At 40.5% G+C, this 16,718-nt stretch overlaps 1 protein-coding gene across 1 annotated transcript; it reads left to right on the top strand.

The window, feature by feature from the left end:
- The first annotated feature begins 6,495 nt into the window (after window positions 1-6,495).
- Window positions 6,496-16,506, top strand: CCDC14 (coiled-coil domain containing 14). The gene is made up of 13 exons (XM_071435297.1): window positions 6,496-6,570; window positions 7,534-7,589; window positions 8,055-8,118; window positions 8,805-8,877; window positions 8,972-9,112; window positions 10,109-10,345; window positions 10,435-10,529; window positions 11,476-12,040; window positions 12,569-12,710; window positions 13,295-13,374; window positions 13,810-14,028; window positions 14,114-14,246; window positions 15,258-16,506. Exons 1-13 carry the CDS (start codon window positions 6,538-6,540, stop codon window positions 16,231-16,233), a joined length of 2,814 nt encoding a protein of 937 aa, XP_071291398.1. The 5' UTR covers window positions 6,496-6,537; the 3' UTR covers window positions 16,234-16,506.
- The last annotated feature ends 212 nt before the right edge of the window (window positions 16,507-16,718 follow it).

The raw sequence follows: 16,718 nt of genomic DNA, 5'->3' as shown, positions 1-16,718 counted from the left end.
GATGCATTTTTAATTTGTGTTTATCCACAGATGGAAGGGAGAGATATATTGCCTGTAGCTGGATTGGCTCACAAGTAGGAGGCACTCAATCTCCCAGAAGAGTTATCTGAGAGTGCAAGGAATATTGGACACTTTACTGAAAGAACTGAGTGGCTGAAGTTTTTAAGCCTGGCATATAACCTGCTCAGAGTTGAAAGTTTATTCATACTTCTGTGGTATCCTGAATGAATATGCTGTATATTGTGGTTTTGTGTTGATGTTTATATTGAAAAAGGAGATCAAGGTTTTAACCAGGTAACCACTAAAAGTCAGGAGGAAAAACTTTTTTAGGAATGAGGGAATTACTTTGACTATCTTCTTTCAAGGATCAATGAGGCAAGAATATTTGTAATAGCTTTTTCCTTTCCAGACAATTGACAACAAATTAAGCATTAGGGAAGACAGCTGGAGAGACAGGGACAAAGCTGTAGGCTTCATGTAACAGTTTGCTACAGCTGTTTCTGCAGGGCTCTGCCTTTGCTGTGAGTGTGATCACAAAACATTTCCCTTGTTTCCAGCATCACTCAGCAGCCAGGACTGATTGCTGAACCAATATCCTGGTTCTGTCTTCCTATTCCTCACTCACTCTGATTTTGTATGGCTAATGAAGAAGAGTGGAACAAACTTCTTGTGTCAAAGGAAACATCAGCATCTTTCCACACTACCTCATATTCAGGCAGTCTCTGTCAAAGAAACCTAAGAGCATGAGGGGAAGTCAGTACCACAACATGTGTTTTCACTTACTAAGAAAACCAAAGGGCAGATAATGGGTTGGGATCTAATGGCAATTGATAGTCAATACATATGGAAAGCAAACTGCAGTCTTCTCACATTTTCTAAAGAAACCAGAATTTAAAAGCTTATCACTTAATGCTGACAACACAGGAAATACAGTCATGGGTTTCACTATGGGTTCAGAAAAGTACCTACAACCGTCTCACAGCACTTAAATGTGTGACTTCTTCAATTCTTTTAACTATTCAACAGAGAGAGGAAAATGGATTTGTGAATTTCTGTTTATCAGTGGAAAACAACCAGGTTACAGTGCTGATGTGACTAGTTAGAGATATTGGTGTGATTGATTCACTGCTGATCTTAAGAAAGGACCTCTCACTCATCCAATTTAGCCCAGCTGAGTACACATTTACATATATAGTCCCATAATTTCTATGTGGGATCATGAGGAGGACTAACAGTGCACTGGCTATAGCACTGCTTTTGTATCAGTATAGCCAGCTTTATTTCCCAGACAAAAACTGTAATTCAGATGAGGTTAGGCCATCGATGTGAGCAAGGCAATCAATTACACTGACATAATCAAAAGTGGATGTGAAGAAAAAAAAAAAAAAGTAGAAGAAAAAGGTTTTGAATCAGAATCACACAACCATTCAGCTTGAAAGAGCCCCTGAGATCACCTGAATGGTCTGGTACAGCTCAAACAGAAGTTAAAGCTTCAAGCAGAAATTTGTGGTTAAAGCTCTGCTGGCTGTTTGCAACAGAAGTATATTATTTTTAAGTCTCTTAGATATTATAACTTTCTTATCTATTTTCTCATAAAACAATAGGAGTTGGTGGGACCGACTTCATTGACCTTTGACCTCAATACTCTCACTGCTAGTTCCAAAACCTGCCTCCTGGGAAATTTGAACAAATGCTTTACTTAGAGACAATTCTGTTCAGATATTTTATTTACTGTTCCTCTATTGCTTCATTTCTTTTCATAACTTAGAAGGAAATGAATATCTGAGAAATTAATCTATTGTTAGTTTTTCCCCTAAACCCATCAGATTCTAGATCTCCTATTAAACTTGCATACTGTGAAAGTTGTCTATGTGGTCTTAAAGATCAGTTTGATGTCACAGATTTTATATTTAGTAGAACAATAAATAATAGTGTTTTAGGTAAAAATTACTATTTTCACACATTTCCACTAATAAAACATTACTCTCGTCAGTAAGATTGCCTGAAAAGACAAGTTGTGACAAAGATTCTATGAAATACCAGTGGAATTTTCCGAGTATTCCCTAACCCAAGATGTGCCTGGATTTATCGCGTGGAAATTCCCTTTTAGGTTGAGCGCAGAGCGGATTTTCATGTGCCCGTGCTGCCATCTCGTGGCAGTCAAGCCTCCTGCACCAGTTCTGACTCGGCGCGGTGTCACCTGCTGCCAGCGCCGTGTCACCCGCTGTCTGAGCACTCTGGGTGTGGCTCAAAAAGGCCATGACAGATCGACTCTTACTGATGTCTCCCAGAAGTCATAACTCAACACTCTTCTGATCTCATCCTGGTGAGAACTTCTCAGGATGAAGAGCATTTCATGAGCTTTACATAAAATCCTTCACTTGAATGTGGGTAGACAGGCCAAGCCAAATTATTTTTTCCCCTCTATATTTACATAATATGAAGAAGAAATTCATCGTTTATAGACACATTCATTCCAAATACATCAGAAAATAAAAATGTGGTGGCAGGCTTTGTGAACCACTGAGACCACAGGTCTCCCATGCAGCAAGTCCTGCTGTAGCTGTCACTATGCATGATCAAAATTGGAGTGAGACATTGAAAATCTAGTGTGCATAATTTTGAACCTTCTTTTACAATTGCACCTCAGTTCGAGGGTCCATAATATATTAATCTTTACTTTCTCATTATATCTCTACCTATCCAACTGAAACGTTCTCTATTAAACTTCTGCTTCCTCCAATCATATTTCACTGTGGACATCCCTTAAGCCTGACTTTGACAAAGAAAGAATCTGTTTTCTATAGGTTACTTTCTTAGCTACATATTCATTGCTATCCACCTGCTCTTTTCTGTTGGCTCTATGTAGCTTGAAGGACAGGTGGATAAACAAAAATCTGTAATTTGCTTTCTGTTAGTCAAGTTGTAGCTTAATTCCCTAATTCTACATTTACAGGGACTTGGAGAACTACCAAAATAATCTCAAACAATAATGACTGGTATTCTCGGCCTACTTGTCTTATAAAAAGTTCCTTATTTTGTGAAATGCCCTACTGTTAAGAACACACAACTTTTTTGAAAGCTCAGAGAAAAGTTTAACATTAGTTTGTGCTGGGGCTCAATCATGCTTAGGTTAGTATTTAGTTACATCACTAGAACTTGTTAGTAGTGGTAGCAAGAGACTTTCAGACTTACACTGAGTGTGAACTTGCCTTGGTTTTCCTAGGCAGGAAAAGACCCATTTTCTGACAAAACTTGATTGATTGACTGATTGCTTGCTTGATTGATTGATGTCTTCTCTCATATTTATTAGCTTCATTTTCTTCACTTTCTCTCCTTCCTGCAACAAAGGAGAATTGTTTTACTTTATTTGAGAATTGCTCCCTCAAAGATGTCTGCTCCTCAAAAGCTTGTGTTCTGTGTGTATTTGTTCATCATTATTAAGCATATCAGTCTTGTGCAGAGTTTTCTGTAAGACCCTGGTGTTTCAACTCACTCTGTAAATAATTTAGGGTAAGAACAAGCTTTTTGTTATTTTCAGCGATGCTTCATGCAATATGGACAGCACCTCAAGCATTAAGATTGCAAATACAACCACATGTATGTTTTAATTATTCATCATTCAGGCAGCTCTTCCTTGGCTAATGATTTGAGTCTTTTCTTCCACATATATTATGCTTTTATTTATCTCACATTTGCCAGCTTTTTTTTTTCTTCTTTTCTGATTGACATTAGCATTATTTCTACAGCAAATAGGGGTGAAATCTGGAAGATTGTCAGTTTTTTCACAAAGGCCTCAGCCATATCCAAAACCATGTCCTGGAATTGTTTGAGGAATGTTAGTTATCTGTCAGGAGGAAAATATAAAAACGGTTTCACTAAATGGAATTAACTTTTCTCTCTGAAAGATATCTTGATTATAAATACAAGTAACAATATAATATTTATAAACATGCAGATCATGGCTTTGAAGCATTTCAGCATTTCGATGTTAGACAAAAAATAATCTCTTTTTATTAATTCAGTTTTACCATAACAAGCAGACAGGTCAGAGATATTCAGTGGTTCCCCACACTGTTTCAATACAGAAAGGCAGTGTCAGTCAGAAGGAGCATCCATCTTCAGCTGGGTGTGTCTGTGCTCAGCATACACTGCTGCAAACCCTCGCAGTTCTGCCATGACTCTCATAACAGCTTGTTCTTCTCTTTAAAGAGTGACAACCTGGAGCTCTGTGACCATGAGAATTTTAATTATTTATGCAATTTTTAATCCTTGTGGTTGCATTTTTAAAAATTATTTATAAGGCAATCTTGCCTGTAGTTTCACAAAGGTTCAGTTGGCAAGAATGGGCCGTGATAGCTTTCTGTATTCATTTTCCTTCACATGATAAAAATGAAGTGCTGGCTGATCTGTGTGTCTTCAAACCAAAGGAGGGCATTGAGGGGGGATTGGGTTTTGTATGTTACCTGTTGCTAAACATCTTGCAATAATTCTTCCTAATTTAAATACTGCACCCACATCTATCAGTTATTAATCCATAAACTTCCAGAGACTACCTTAAAAAGAAAGTATGCCAATGGCTCTGGCTCTAATTTGGTAGTTACCACACATGTTTTTGAACTTTTTTCATCTTTCTCTTTTATCTTTCTAGTTTATATTCCTTCCTTCAGCTGTTCTATTAGTGATCTTATAATTTTTAATTTTCAATGAGAAGAATTGAAGTCTCCAAATTCCTACCAGAAAACCCTTCTCTTTTACTGTTTTGTTTGGGGCTTTTCTTGACAGGATGATAAATATATTCGCAATCTATTTTTAATTCAATTTTGTCATAGTTTCAGCGTAAATGTTAACATGGTAATAACAACACAATTTGCACATTGGGAGAGCAGAGATGTTGAATATTTATACACACTTCTGCTATGGTAGCCTTAATAGCATAGTAATCCAACCACATTTTCAGCCTGAGTAAATGTAATTGCTCCCAATTCTGTGTGTTTACAAGGTCTATTTCTTCAGCTAATATAAGCAAGGACATGCAGAATACTGATATGCCAGTGATAAACATGGTGTGTGTTTGTGAGTGTGGAGCTTGAGGCACCACCCCTGATGATCCACGCACACAGGTGTTCTCTGGGAATGCCACAGAAGGTTTAACAAGCTGGGAGCCAGCGTGCAGGACCAAGAACTGATGGATACAGCCTGCACACCACGATCCAGCAGCTCCTTTCCCAGTCATCCTGCTTTACCTTTGTGCCCCTGCAGCACAGGCAGGCCCAGAGGGGGCAGGCTGGACAAGAGGACTGTTAGAGATACATATTATAATATTGGCTTTTAGCAAATATGAAAATGGATTCTACATGTGTGGTGTTAAAGTAAATTTGTTATAAAGATATACTTTTTATTTCTGTTGTTAATTAAACTTAGACATAGTGAAATAGCTGATGTAAGTATGTTTGTGTTAAAATGCCTGCTTGGATGGATAACATCCAATGAACATATGAAGAGGACACCTGCTACAGATATGCCAACTATCAGCACTCACTGTCTGAAGATGGTGTTGCCTGAGGCCAAAACTGAATGTGATGATAAAAAAGGACTAGAACCACAACCAAGGAATACACATGCTCTAAAAAGGTGGATCCAAGGAGGAGATATGCTAAACAATTATTGGAACATGTTAACTAGTTTGGGGAAAAGTTTACTTTGGATAAGGCTCTCTGAATATGCAACAGGTTGATGCAAGGGAAAAGTATTTAAGGGGGTATCTCCGAAGATAACAGTGTCTTCCTGGCTGAGTGCCAAGACATACCTTTGCTTTATCTTTGTCTCCTATTGTCCTTTATTAAACTTTTTTTTATTTTCACAGGAGAGTGAACGTGTTTTTTACAGTACATAGAGTAGAGCTGCGCCAGTGGTGATTCAGGTTGGACATGAGAAGGTGTTTCTTCACTGAAAGGGTGAGTAGACATCGGAACGGGCTACCCAGGGATGTGGTGGAGCAGCGGACCCTGGAGGTGTTTGAGGAAAGGCTGGAGGCGGCAGAGTGCCAGGGCCTGGCTGACATGGTGGTGTTCGCTCACAGGCTGGACTCGATCAGCAGGGAGGTCTTTTCCAACCCGATTCTGTGACTCTGTGACCATTCACCTGCAGGGCTCGGTTTTCCGCTTATTTCACGAGTGCACGGAGCCTCAGTGCCCGGGGAGCATTGCCCTGAGGAGAGCTGCCGGCTCCGCAGGGCGGTCCCTCAGGGAGCGGCGGGGCGGGGCCGGGCACGCGCCCCCCCTCACGGCCCGCTTAGCCCCGCCCTTTCTCCTCTCGCCTCCCATTGGCTCCTCCGCGCGCGCTCTCCACCAATCCCCGGCCGCGCTGCCCAGCCCACCTCCTTCCCCTTCCCGCGCCCGCGCCCGCCGGCGCGCCGCGAGGCGGGGTCTTTAGTCCCGCCTCCTACGTTAGCCACGCCCCCTCACGGACGGACCGGGTGGTGATTGGCCGGCACGGGCGGGGGCGGTGCAGGAGTGGGCGGGGCCGGGCCGGGCCATGGCCGCGCCGGGGGCTGCGCGGCCCCGCAAGGTGCGTGAGGGCCGGGGGGAGGGGGGCGGGCAGGGCGCGGTTCTCGTTCGGGGCCTCCTCGCCAGAGCCCGGGGGATGGGGGGGCGTCGGGGGATCCCCCCCGCCGTTCGCGTAACGACTCCTGCGCGAGGTGGGGCCTTCCGAGGCCGACCCCGGCTTGCACCGCAGCCACCTGACGGCGGTCCTGAGGCGCTGCGGGCGGTGCTGGGCCTCTTTCTGCCCGAGAGTGGCTCCAGCGGAAGGCAGCGAGGATCAGTGAGGTCTGCAGCATCTCCCTGAAGAGGAAAGGCTGGAGGGACTGTGTTCAGCCTCGAGAGGAGATGGCTGGGAGCGGACCTTACCATTGTGTACGAATGGCTGAAGGGGGTGTGGGAGGATGGAGCCCGGCTCTGCTCGGTGGGGCCGAGCAGAAGGACACGAGGCAGTGGGCACAAACCGATGCACAGGGAGTTCCACCCGAACACCAGGAAGAACAGGTTGTCCAGAGAGGATGTGGAGTCTTCCTGACTGGAGATGCTCAGGAATAGGTCAGGATTCAGAGCTGTGCCATGTGCTCTGGAATGCTCTGCTTCAGCCACTGTGTCCCAGCCTCACCCATGCTGTGTTCGGTGACTGTGATTGTGTTCCTGTGCTGTGTGCTCTGGCATTCCTAAAGTCCCCGCAGTTCAGGTCTGTATTTATCAAACATAGTTTCCATTTGAAATACATTTGTACACCAGCTCTTGGTGAGTCCTTAAGTGTGTGGAAATTAACAAAGCATCTTTCTGTCAAGGCATATTTTGTGAAATGAAACCCACACGTCTCAGGCTCTACTGGCAGCAGTTGCACCCTTGCCTTGAGAGCTGTAACGTCCCTTGGACTGATCCACCTTGGCAAAAGTTCTTGGAATTGGTGGGCAATAGTAGTCTTCAAATGTTGTGAAAATGCTTCAAGAAAATCAAGGTGTATTTCTGTAATCAACAGGCTCTGTCTTCTGGAAGGCTGTCAGGAGCAACTAAACTAACAAATGGAAGAAATCAGTAAGACCTTATTCACTAATACTGTTTTAAACTGAGTGTATATGTGAGCATTTGGGAGCCTTATACTTGTCATACCTCAACTGAACAAAAAATCCTTATGTGTATATATAAAACATTTTGGACTGAAAGGTTCTAAGCAGCCCTTGAACAGACAGGCACAAACTGAATAGAAATTTTGTATATAAAGATACAGATTTCACTCTTCATGTTTTATTTATAAAAAGACTGAATTACTAGCTGTAGAGAAGACTGTTGAGTAGAGACTGAATTCTTCTTTGACATAAATTGTTATTATTTGCTTAACATGTTTTTTGCAGCCATGCAAAGTTTTCAGAAATAGGAAGTTGTTTTGTTTCATGAAGAAATTAATTTTCTTTTGCTTGCTATTATTGAATGAAAGTAAGTGCTTTTTTACTTTGTTTCCCATTAAGGAGGTGGTATAAACAGTGAATTTCACTTTTTCAGGTTTGGCTTAAAGAAAGGATGCCATTCTGATGTAAAATTCTATTCCACTGAATCTGCCAATCAGGTAAATAAATGGGTCTTTAACACAGTTATCTAAAGAGAAGGAAAATTGGAATACCTTGAGTAACAGAAGAAAGCCAGATTAATTTAGATCCTAATTAATTTATATCTGAACCTGAAATTGCTCCTGCAAGGCAAGCAAGAGTGTCTGTACCGTATCTTGCAGATAGGAACAAATGGACATTGTGTGCAGTGAGTTTGGCTCTGACAGATCTCCTCAAGGCACAGGATACATTTTGCAAACACAAATAAGCTGCCTATGGACAAGGGCTGGCCCTCACAGAAGAGCAGGTGCCCTTGTTAGGTTTTTGTGCTGGAAAGAAAGAGTAGCACAGTCAGTGCTGCAGTACTGGTTTTCTGTAGTCCTGAGCCAGTTGTCTCCAAAATACAAGTAGGAGGTATTGTTTAAATGTACATGGAAATAAGAATAAAATACATACCTGTAATTAACCTCAAATTGAGCAAATGGACAGGGGTGCAACAGCACAATTTAGTGATTTTTCAGAATCTATGTGTTTGCAAACTTCCATGTAATTGCAAAGTAGTACATGGGAAATGATATATCTTTTTGGTTATGAGTTGTTCTTTGTCAGGTGGCAGAATGGGGTACACTCACCTCTAAAACAGCATCTTGGTTTACTGAAAGGAAGCAGTGCTACTCATTGACTGACTGCAGTGCTCTTTGTGCAGGTTGATACTATTCATCACGGACTTGACCATTGTGCAGCTTTACTGAAGAGTATCTTACAAAAGGAAGCTCCAGGTTGTACCTATAGAAAACACAAGTTACATTTTTACATTTTGTAATACTCTGTTGATTTGTTTTGTTGACCACTTTTTCTTTCAATTAATACCAGGAAGGGAGACTGTCCATAGACAACCCGGTAGAACAACTACCTTTAAATGTACCTCCAAGCCTTTGCTAACCAAAGGAAATACTTCCAAGAAGAAAGGGTTAAAAAGAATCATTACTCCTTCCCCTGTCCAAAAAGAAGTTGGTAAGTGGGCTTTCTTGGGCTTGATTTAGTTTTTGTTCAAGCAACCTTGAAAGACTCCTCAACATATTGAGATTCAGCAAGGCTTTGCATAATTGTTGCCATTTGTTACAGGTTGATCCAGGGCTGGTTTCACAAAAGGATGTATTATTTCCTTAATGTTTAAACCTTAAATGTTTACCAAACAATTACTGAAATTCACAGGTGTTTGAACTTCAGATACTTGAAAGTTGAATGTTTACAAGTATCAACATCATCGGGTTTATCTGGTAGGAAGTGTGGAGGAGAATGGTAATACCCTTTCCCTGTTTCTTTTGGACAGGGAAACATTGAAGTCCTTGGAACTCAGTTTAGGATCCACAGCTAGAAACTGGTCTGAAGTTCAGTGTCCAGCCAGGCTTTTCTCAAAGAATAATTGGTGGAAACAGGGAAGTGTGGCTAGAAATGACAAGACCTCAAATGGTTTAGTGGCCAAAGCACTGAATAGAAAGTTAGATGGAGTGCTGTCAGCTGATTTGCTTCCAGGGGAAATATTTCATTTATTATCATTTCTGCCTCTCTGCACCCTGTTTCTTCTGTGCAATTTCTAATCCAGCAGATGAGTGGGGCCTGTGGGCAGGTGTGTAGTAGAATGCCCACTGGGAACTGTAGGAAGTGAGCATGTAGCTGATATCTTCCCAGCACTGTAAAATTACAGAGTTTTAATTGTACCTAAGCAGAGATTTCAAGAATTATTTTAGAACTGGCCTTCTGTAGGATTAAGTCTCTGTGCTTCCTTCAAGGACAGCTGCCTTTCCAACTGGTTTAGGTTGCTCTATCTGGTAGAAAAAATTGATGGATTCATTTGCTGGTGAATCAAAATCTGACTGGTACCCTGGGCCATAGGATCTTTGTTTTCAAGGGAGCCTTCCAGAATCTGCCAGACAATACAATGGGTTTGTGTAGATCAAGAAGACAGGCAACTTCAGCTGGAGTTTTTTGTTCTTTCTTTTTCTACAGTGCCAATATCAAATAGAAAAGTTGCCTCATCTACCACACCTGCTGAGAAGGAGCTTTCCAGTGCAGCCCAGAATCAGATGGTTCAATCAAATCATGTGCCTTGCAGTGACCACTCTCCTGTGGCGTATCAGAAACTGTATGAGCATGTGCAAACTCAGATGTCTCTGATAACTGGCCAACCCCCACAGAAGAGCAATGAAATTCCTACTCTAACTCCTTCTCCTACCTCAAACCAGGGTTAGTGGAACTGTTCATGTAGAGTTCACTATTTAACTGCATGAGTTGTGCCCACATTGCCCTGATCTATAAGTGTTGGTTTTTTTTAGGATGTCAAAATGTTACAGCTTTGAATTATCATTTACCTACCTCCACATCAACACTGTCCCTGCAGCATTCAGCTAATTCCTTATCCACTCAGTCAGTAAGTAAAAGTTTGATTCTCACTATCAATAAACATTGAATTAGCACTGTCTACTTATTTATACATTTCCTTGTGTCAGTTTTCCTAATAATTTCCCTTTAAAAAAATTGTGTATTTCAAACTGTAGTGATGCACAGACAAAACACTGCTATTCAAAACACATTTTATGTAGACACCAAAAAATGAAATTAGAGGCTTTTTAGCTGGCTGCTTGCTTCTGCCTGGGGAATTCTGTAAAGGACAGCAAACATGGACAGTGCAGGAAATTATTGATTACTGTTAATTGCGTTCTCAGTAATGGACACTAGGATCATTAAGCAACTCCTGACAGAAGAACTCATATATGCTATGGAGCTTTCCCTGCCAATGATCAAGGCAATTATTTCTTCAGACATGCTGTATTATCTTAGAGTCACATGTTAAAATGCCTGTGTATTTCAGGGTATAGAATAGAGATGATGGAGAATACCAGCTGCCACCTCAGGAAATGTGGCAAAGGGCTTGAATTTACCTTGAATCTGTAAGACTGTAGGTTGATTACCTTCCATCTGCAGGCAGTCCATGTATAGCTAGTGATGACCTTGACTTTTAAAAAATTCACCTACTTAAAATACTGAAAGGTAACAGTGTTGTCCTTTATATTTCTTTTCTTCCTTGTTCTGCTTGGATTCAAGAAACTGCTGAGGGTTTTCATTACAGAACTGCTGTAAAAGAACTGTGATTTAATGTTGCCAATAACATTAAAGGTAATCTAAATCAGATTTACATTTTAAGTCCTCCTTATTATACAGGAAAATTATTCCATTATTAATTTGTAGTTGTTCTTATAATTAGCAAAGAATTAACAAGTTTACATTGAGTCAGACAAGCGTAGTGCTGTTTGGGATTCTTCTAAAGATTTAAAAATCATGTTAATTTTTTTTTAATTAGAATATCTTTCATGCAGGGAGTTCCTGTAGACAGTGCCAATGAATGTGTGCCAGAGATGGGAGGACCTGTTGTTTGCCCAGTGGTTTCTGCTGCTCCTGCTGCTGCTGCACAAACACAGTCTGGAACTGCTGTTCCTGGCGTGATCCCCTGTACAGCACCGGGAGCATTAACCCCTTCAGTGCCTGCTCTGGTCCCAACATCTTGTGCCAGAGAGGTGGCCCCAGGCCAGGAGCAGCAGGTAAAAGAAGCGGATTTGATGCAGTGCATACAGGCCCTGTTACAATCCCATGAGATGCTGAATGGCAGGACTGAACAGAGGGGCCATCATCACTGTCCAGCAAAACATGATGGCTCATGTGACACAGAGGAGGATAGTCCTGAGGAGCACAGTGAGGACCTGGTCAGTGAAGAAGATGAATTGGATGTACTTGATGTGTCTCCAGTGAAAGATACAAGCTGTAAGACAAGTTGTGTGAAGAAGGTTCTAAAATCTAGAAAAGAAAGTCCAGAAGAAACAGCCCATAAAGTTAGGACTGTAAAGTATCTTATGGGTGAGCTCAGAGCACTGGTAACAGATCAAGGTGAGGACATTTTCATTGTGCACTAGAGTTATTACATGCAAATAACACAAGAGCTCAATTAAAGGAGTGAGCACTTCAGTTTCTGCAAGTTGTATGTGTGAGATGATATATGTGACTTCTTACTGTGGGTTTTCACAACTGTAAGACCTTCAGGATTCACTCTGAATAAGTATTAAATTATTTTAATAATATTTTAATCTTGTCATGACAGCAAGATAAAGATTGTTGCTATTCCATACACAGAGCTTTCCCCTAAGAAGGGTCCTGGTGTGGACAGATTGCAATAGCAGTCCCACCTAGGCTGGTTGGAACAATGGTGGGTTGTGTTTTATTGAGGATGTAAAGCATAGTTTTCATATTCAAGCTCAACAATTTTAAATAAAGATAGTTAAAAATTAAGTTTTCTAGGGGGCAAAACCCCCAGATACTATTAAGTCACTTTGCAGGTTGCTTAATCACATGTAAAGCAGTAGTTATATTACAGATTTATAGGTTTATGGAGTCTCTTTCTTCTCTCACTTCTTGCAGGTGACTCAGAAATGCTGAGGCTGATGAGTGAAGTGGAGGACTCGGTCTCCTTGCTCCCAGCTGTGGTGGGAAGTACAAATCTCCAGGCTGAAATAGCTCTGGCTTTGCAGCCCCTGCGCAGTGAGAACGCCCAGCTGCGCAGGTGGGAGCTCCTCAGGGAGCCTGGCCTCACTGCACTGCACCTACAGCATCTCTAACTGCTCTGGCTTAAATTGCCTTTCTTAAGGCTCTTCCCTTCTTGTCTGTGCAAAATTTGTCAATTAGAAAGTGTGCTGGTAAAGGCATACAGTCTAAAAAGCAATGATTAACACAGCATGGCTTTGGTATTTTGGTACTATCAGTTACCTCATGGTGGGGCCTTTGGCTGGGTGGGGTGAATGCATCACTCTGAAAACTGCACTGTCAAGATAGTTAGCCTGCTCGTGTTCTTTTTGTAGTTTATTCTGAAATGCAAAAAAGTCATTTCAGAGGGTTCTCACATAACCGGGTAGCATTTACTTCAGAATAGGGATATATACCAGGTATTTATCAGATACTTGGAAAGGGTCTTTTGTGTTGAAGAAGTACCAGAATGTAAGAAAAATATGTTATTAAGACTTCTTTATGTTTCTGAAATATTCCCTGACATTTAATTCTCAAAAGCAACTTCTCACTAATTTAAAGTGCAGTCCTTTTGAGTGTATTCTAATACTTCTGAATTTGTGCTTTTTCACAATTCACATTTAGGAGACTAAGAATATTAAACCAGCAACTTAGGGAACAAGAAAGCAGTGAGAAGACATCTGGACAGAGCTGCAGCTATGAATGTAAAGTACCAATTATGTTCCTTGATAGGGGTATATCTGTTAAAGTTTTATTACAATAGATATATAATTTTTAATTTTTAATTCTGTAGTTTCATATGTCTGTATGTATTGTGGCCTTTAGTGGTATCTGAACTAAGTGGGTCTAATGATGGAACTGCATTTGCATGGACAGTTGGGCTGTTTTAGACTCCATATACTAGGATTTGGCTCTTCAGCTGCCAAGCAGGTTATTTTTGCTTATGTGCCTCTGAAAATGAAGATGACTGATTAAATAATTAAGAAGAAAGCTTGACCTTTATCTTGTTGCAAAAAAAACCCAACCCTTCTATCTGTTAGCAAAATTCATATTACCAAGATAATTTAAAACCTCAGTTTTTTTAGAAATTCAAGTTACCACACAAAACACTTAAACATTTTATGTTTTACTTTTGGTAGTGGTTTCTTTGCAGTCCTTGAATATGATGCTCCAGAGTCAATTGAAAGAATCACAGAAAGGCCTTGATTCACTGCAGGCTAAAAATGAAGAACTACTGAAAATAATAGAAAGTCAGAAAGAAGAAAATAAACATCTTGCAAAAGGTATTCAAGATAAAGAAGAAGAATTGCTGGAAAACAAACAGCATTATGACATTCATTCCACCAAGCTCAAGATTGGTGCGTGTTTTCAATTTGGTCATTTTTTGTTTAGCATTTTAAAAGTCAAAAGAAGTAATTGTGTAAGTTCTTGTTGGCATTTCAGAAGTGGAAGAGGCATTAGGAACTGTGAAGAGCCTTCAGTTTAAGCTGGAAGCTTCAGAGAAAGAAAATAAGATTTTGGGCATAACGTTACGTCAGCGTGATGCAGAAGTTAAGAGACTGAGAGAATTAACCAGGTACTATTGGCTAAGGTTGTTTTTTTTTTGCCTCCTGACATTATTTTTCTTTTTAAAAAATCTTTCTTATTCCTTGGGGTTTTTTTTCAATCCTGTGGATTATTGTGGTCTTGGTATCTTGGTGGTGGGAGGTCACATAAGCTAAGCCTTCTCTTTGCAGTTCGTTTTGTTACAATGCTGCTATAATTTTGTTTTGAAACAGAGTTGTCATATTCTGTGACAACAGAGTTGTCATATTCTGTGAATTCTGCCAAAAAGAACTATTGCTGTGAATTTATTTTTTCTTGAAAATAGTGGCAAGCTGGGAGATATAAATAGCTTTTTGCAGCTGCATAGTGGTGTGTATCTACAATTGCTTTGGATATGTTGTGCTGAGGAAACAAAACTGTTGTCTGCTATATTTTTAGTTGGGAGTGATTGGAACAGCAGAATATTTTGAATAGACATTTCAAATGCTTCAGTAAAAGTTTAGACACTTCTATCACTGCTGTGCTGACCACCAGGTGGTGGTAGAATGATGTCAAATTACATGTGTGTGTGTGTGTGTGTGTGTGTGTGTATGCTAGGGACAAATATCTAAATGTTCATCTCTTTTGATGGACAGAGCAGTAAGTTAGAAGAATTATTTCTTTTATTATGTTTTTTTATTCAGATGCAATGGGAAGAATAATTCAGAAAACCTTTCTTAGTAATTTTGGTAACTGCTTCTATCTGCTTTCCAGCAGTTTCTTGGCATCAATTTATTTCATTGTATGCTGCTTAAAGCAGGTACAACAGGAATAATCTGGAGAACTTCATTGGGTTGTTCTATTTTTGTTACTTTTTAGCCACAGTGAGCTGAAGAAGAATTCAAAAAACTTGGAATTGGTTCACTTATAACAATATCTAGAAAGTGCATTGCAACTTTGCCACAGCCTGATAAATCTAATGGATTTTTTTCTATAGAAAAGTTTTAACTATTTATTTTTGGTGACTGATTTTGAATCTGTTTGGTTGATTTTACCCTAACAGAACCTTGCAGGGCAGCATGGCCAAGCTTCTGTCTGACCTCACAGGGGACACTGTTAGACCCAAACCTGAGAAATCACTCTCAAAGTCTCGTTTGGAAGACCATGAAAAGCAGATGCAACCCGAGCTGTTTCCTGGGAGTACTTCAGTAATGACTTACCTTAAAACATTAGAAATGGATCATATTTTGATAGATCCACATCTTCAATTCCCAAATAAAATTGGAGAAGTAGAAATGCAAAGTCTGTCCTATGACAAGTTTGCTGCTGAAGGAAGTAAAATTAACAGTACATTCACAGAAGAGCAAACATCAGCTCCCAGAGGACCACCAGCTCCATTGAAGCAAGATGCAGAAACAGGGAGTGATTCTGGAACTTTACTAGATGACCAAACCAAGTTGGATGAGACAATTTATATTCCACTGACTAGCAGTGCCTCTAAAAAACAGCAGCCAGTCTCTGGAAGAAGTGGTGTGCTACCCCAGAGCAGAGGGGCTTGTCAGAGGCTGGATTACCACTGTGAGCTCCCAAGCTCTGTGCAGCAGTATGGATGTGAGGATTCAACTCTGGTGGATAAATTAAATGCGGGGTACAGTGTGAAAAAGACTGTGGAAAACACGCTTGGAGTTACAGGGGGTAAAGCAAAGCCAGAAGGAGACAAAGTCCAAGTGAGACCAAGAGGCATTCCAGGTGGGGCTGCTAAAGATTTCATGGATAAACCAGACCAGCTTCAGCCTGGTCCATACCCTTGTGCATCGATGGCATTTCCAGCAGGGGTTTCTCAGAAAACAGGCAGTGAAGCAGCTGATTTTAGCTGCATTTCATTTGATGATTTCTCGGGGAGGTCTGACTGGAGTGCATCTTCTTTCTCAACATTTACTTCTCGAGATGAAGAGGACTTTAAAAATAGCTTAGCAGCCCTGGATGCCAACATAGCCAGGTTACAAAGAACTCTGCAAAGTAACATGAGGAAACAATGAGTATGAGAAAGCAAAATGGGCTGCCGCTATTTGGATAAATTAAGTTTTTCTGAAGTATATTAAGTATGGTACTGATATGTATATTTGTATGTAACAGGTTGTTCCTAGCTGTCTCAATTATGGATAGAATTTGTTCCTCATTAGGCTGTGGTGCTGTTCCCCTTGATATAACTTGAAATAACTGGCTTTTTATATAAAACAGAAATGTTTTTTTTAAATTATTACTTATTTTATACTCTTTACTTGCAGAATTAAAAGTACTCGTTTACTTGTGGTTTTTGTCTTTCTCCTAAGAACTGTTGTAAGATGCTATACATGAGCAAGAGGTTCCACAGGTAGAGACCAGGGAGGAGCAAGTTACAGAGCAGTGCTGAGATTTAGAGTTGCTAAGTCAGGATTATGCTATTCCAAAAATAAAGACAGCCATCAATATGGGATTTTTAGTGTATGATATATCCTATGAAATACATTAAGCAATCCCTTTT

The sequence above is a fragment of the Agelaius tricolor genome, unplaced genomic scaffold, assembly GCF_023055355.1.
Source record: "Agelaius tricolor isolate 1412-34295 unplaced genomic scaffold, bAgeTri1.0.p SCAF_10, whole genome shotgun sequence".
NCBI classification, from domain to species: Eukaryota; Metazoa; Chordata; class Aves; order Passeriformes; family Icteridae; genus Agelaius; species Agelaius tricolor.
The sequence above is the reverse complement of the archived record's forward strand: the minus strand, read 5'-3'. Positions and strand labels throughout refer to the sequence as shown.

Bases quoted from the DNA above. Each gene is read 5' to 3' on its own strand.
- CCDC14 (XM_071435297.1), top strand. From the start codon at position 6,538: ATGGCCGCGCCGGGGGCTGCGCGGCCCCGCAAG. The intron at 7,590-8,054 runs GTAAGACCTTAT...TCACTTTTTCAG, and splicing joins CTAACAAATGGAAGAAATCA to GTTTGGCTTAAAGAAAGGAT. The intron at 9,113-10,108 runs GTAAGTGGGCTT...CTTTTTCTACAG, and splicing joins CCCTGTCCAAAAAGAAGTTG to TGCCAATATCAAATAGAAAA.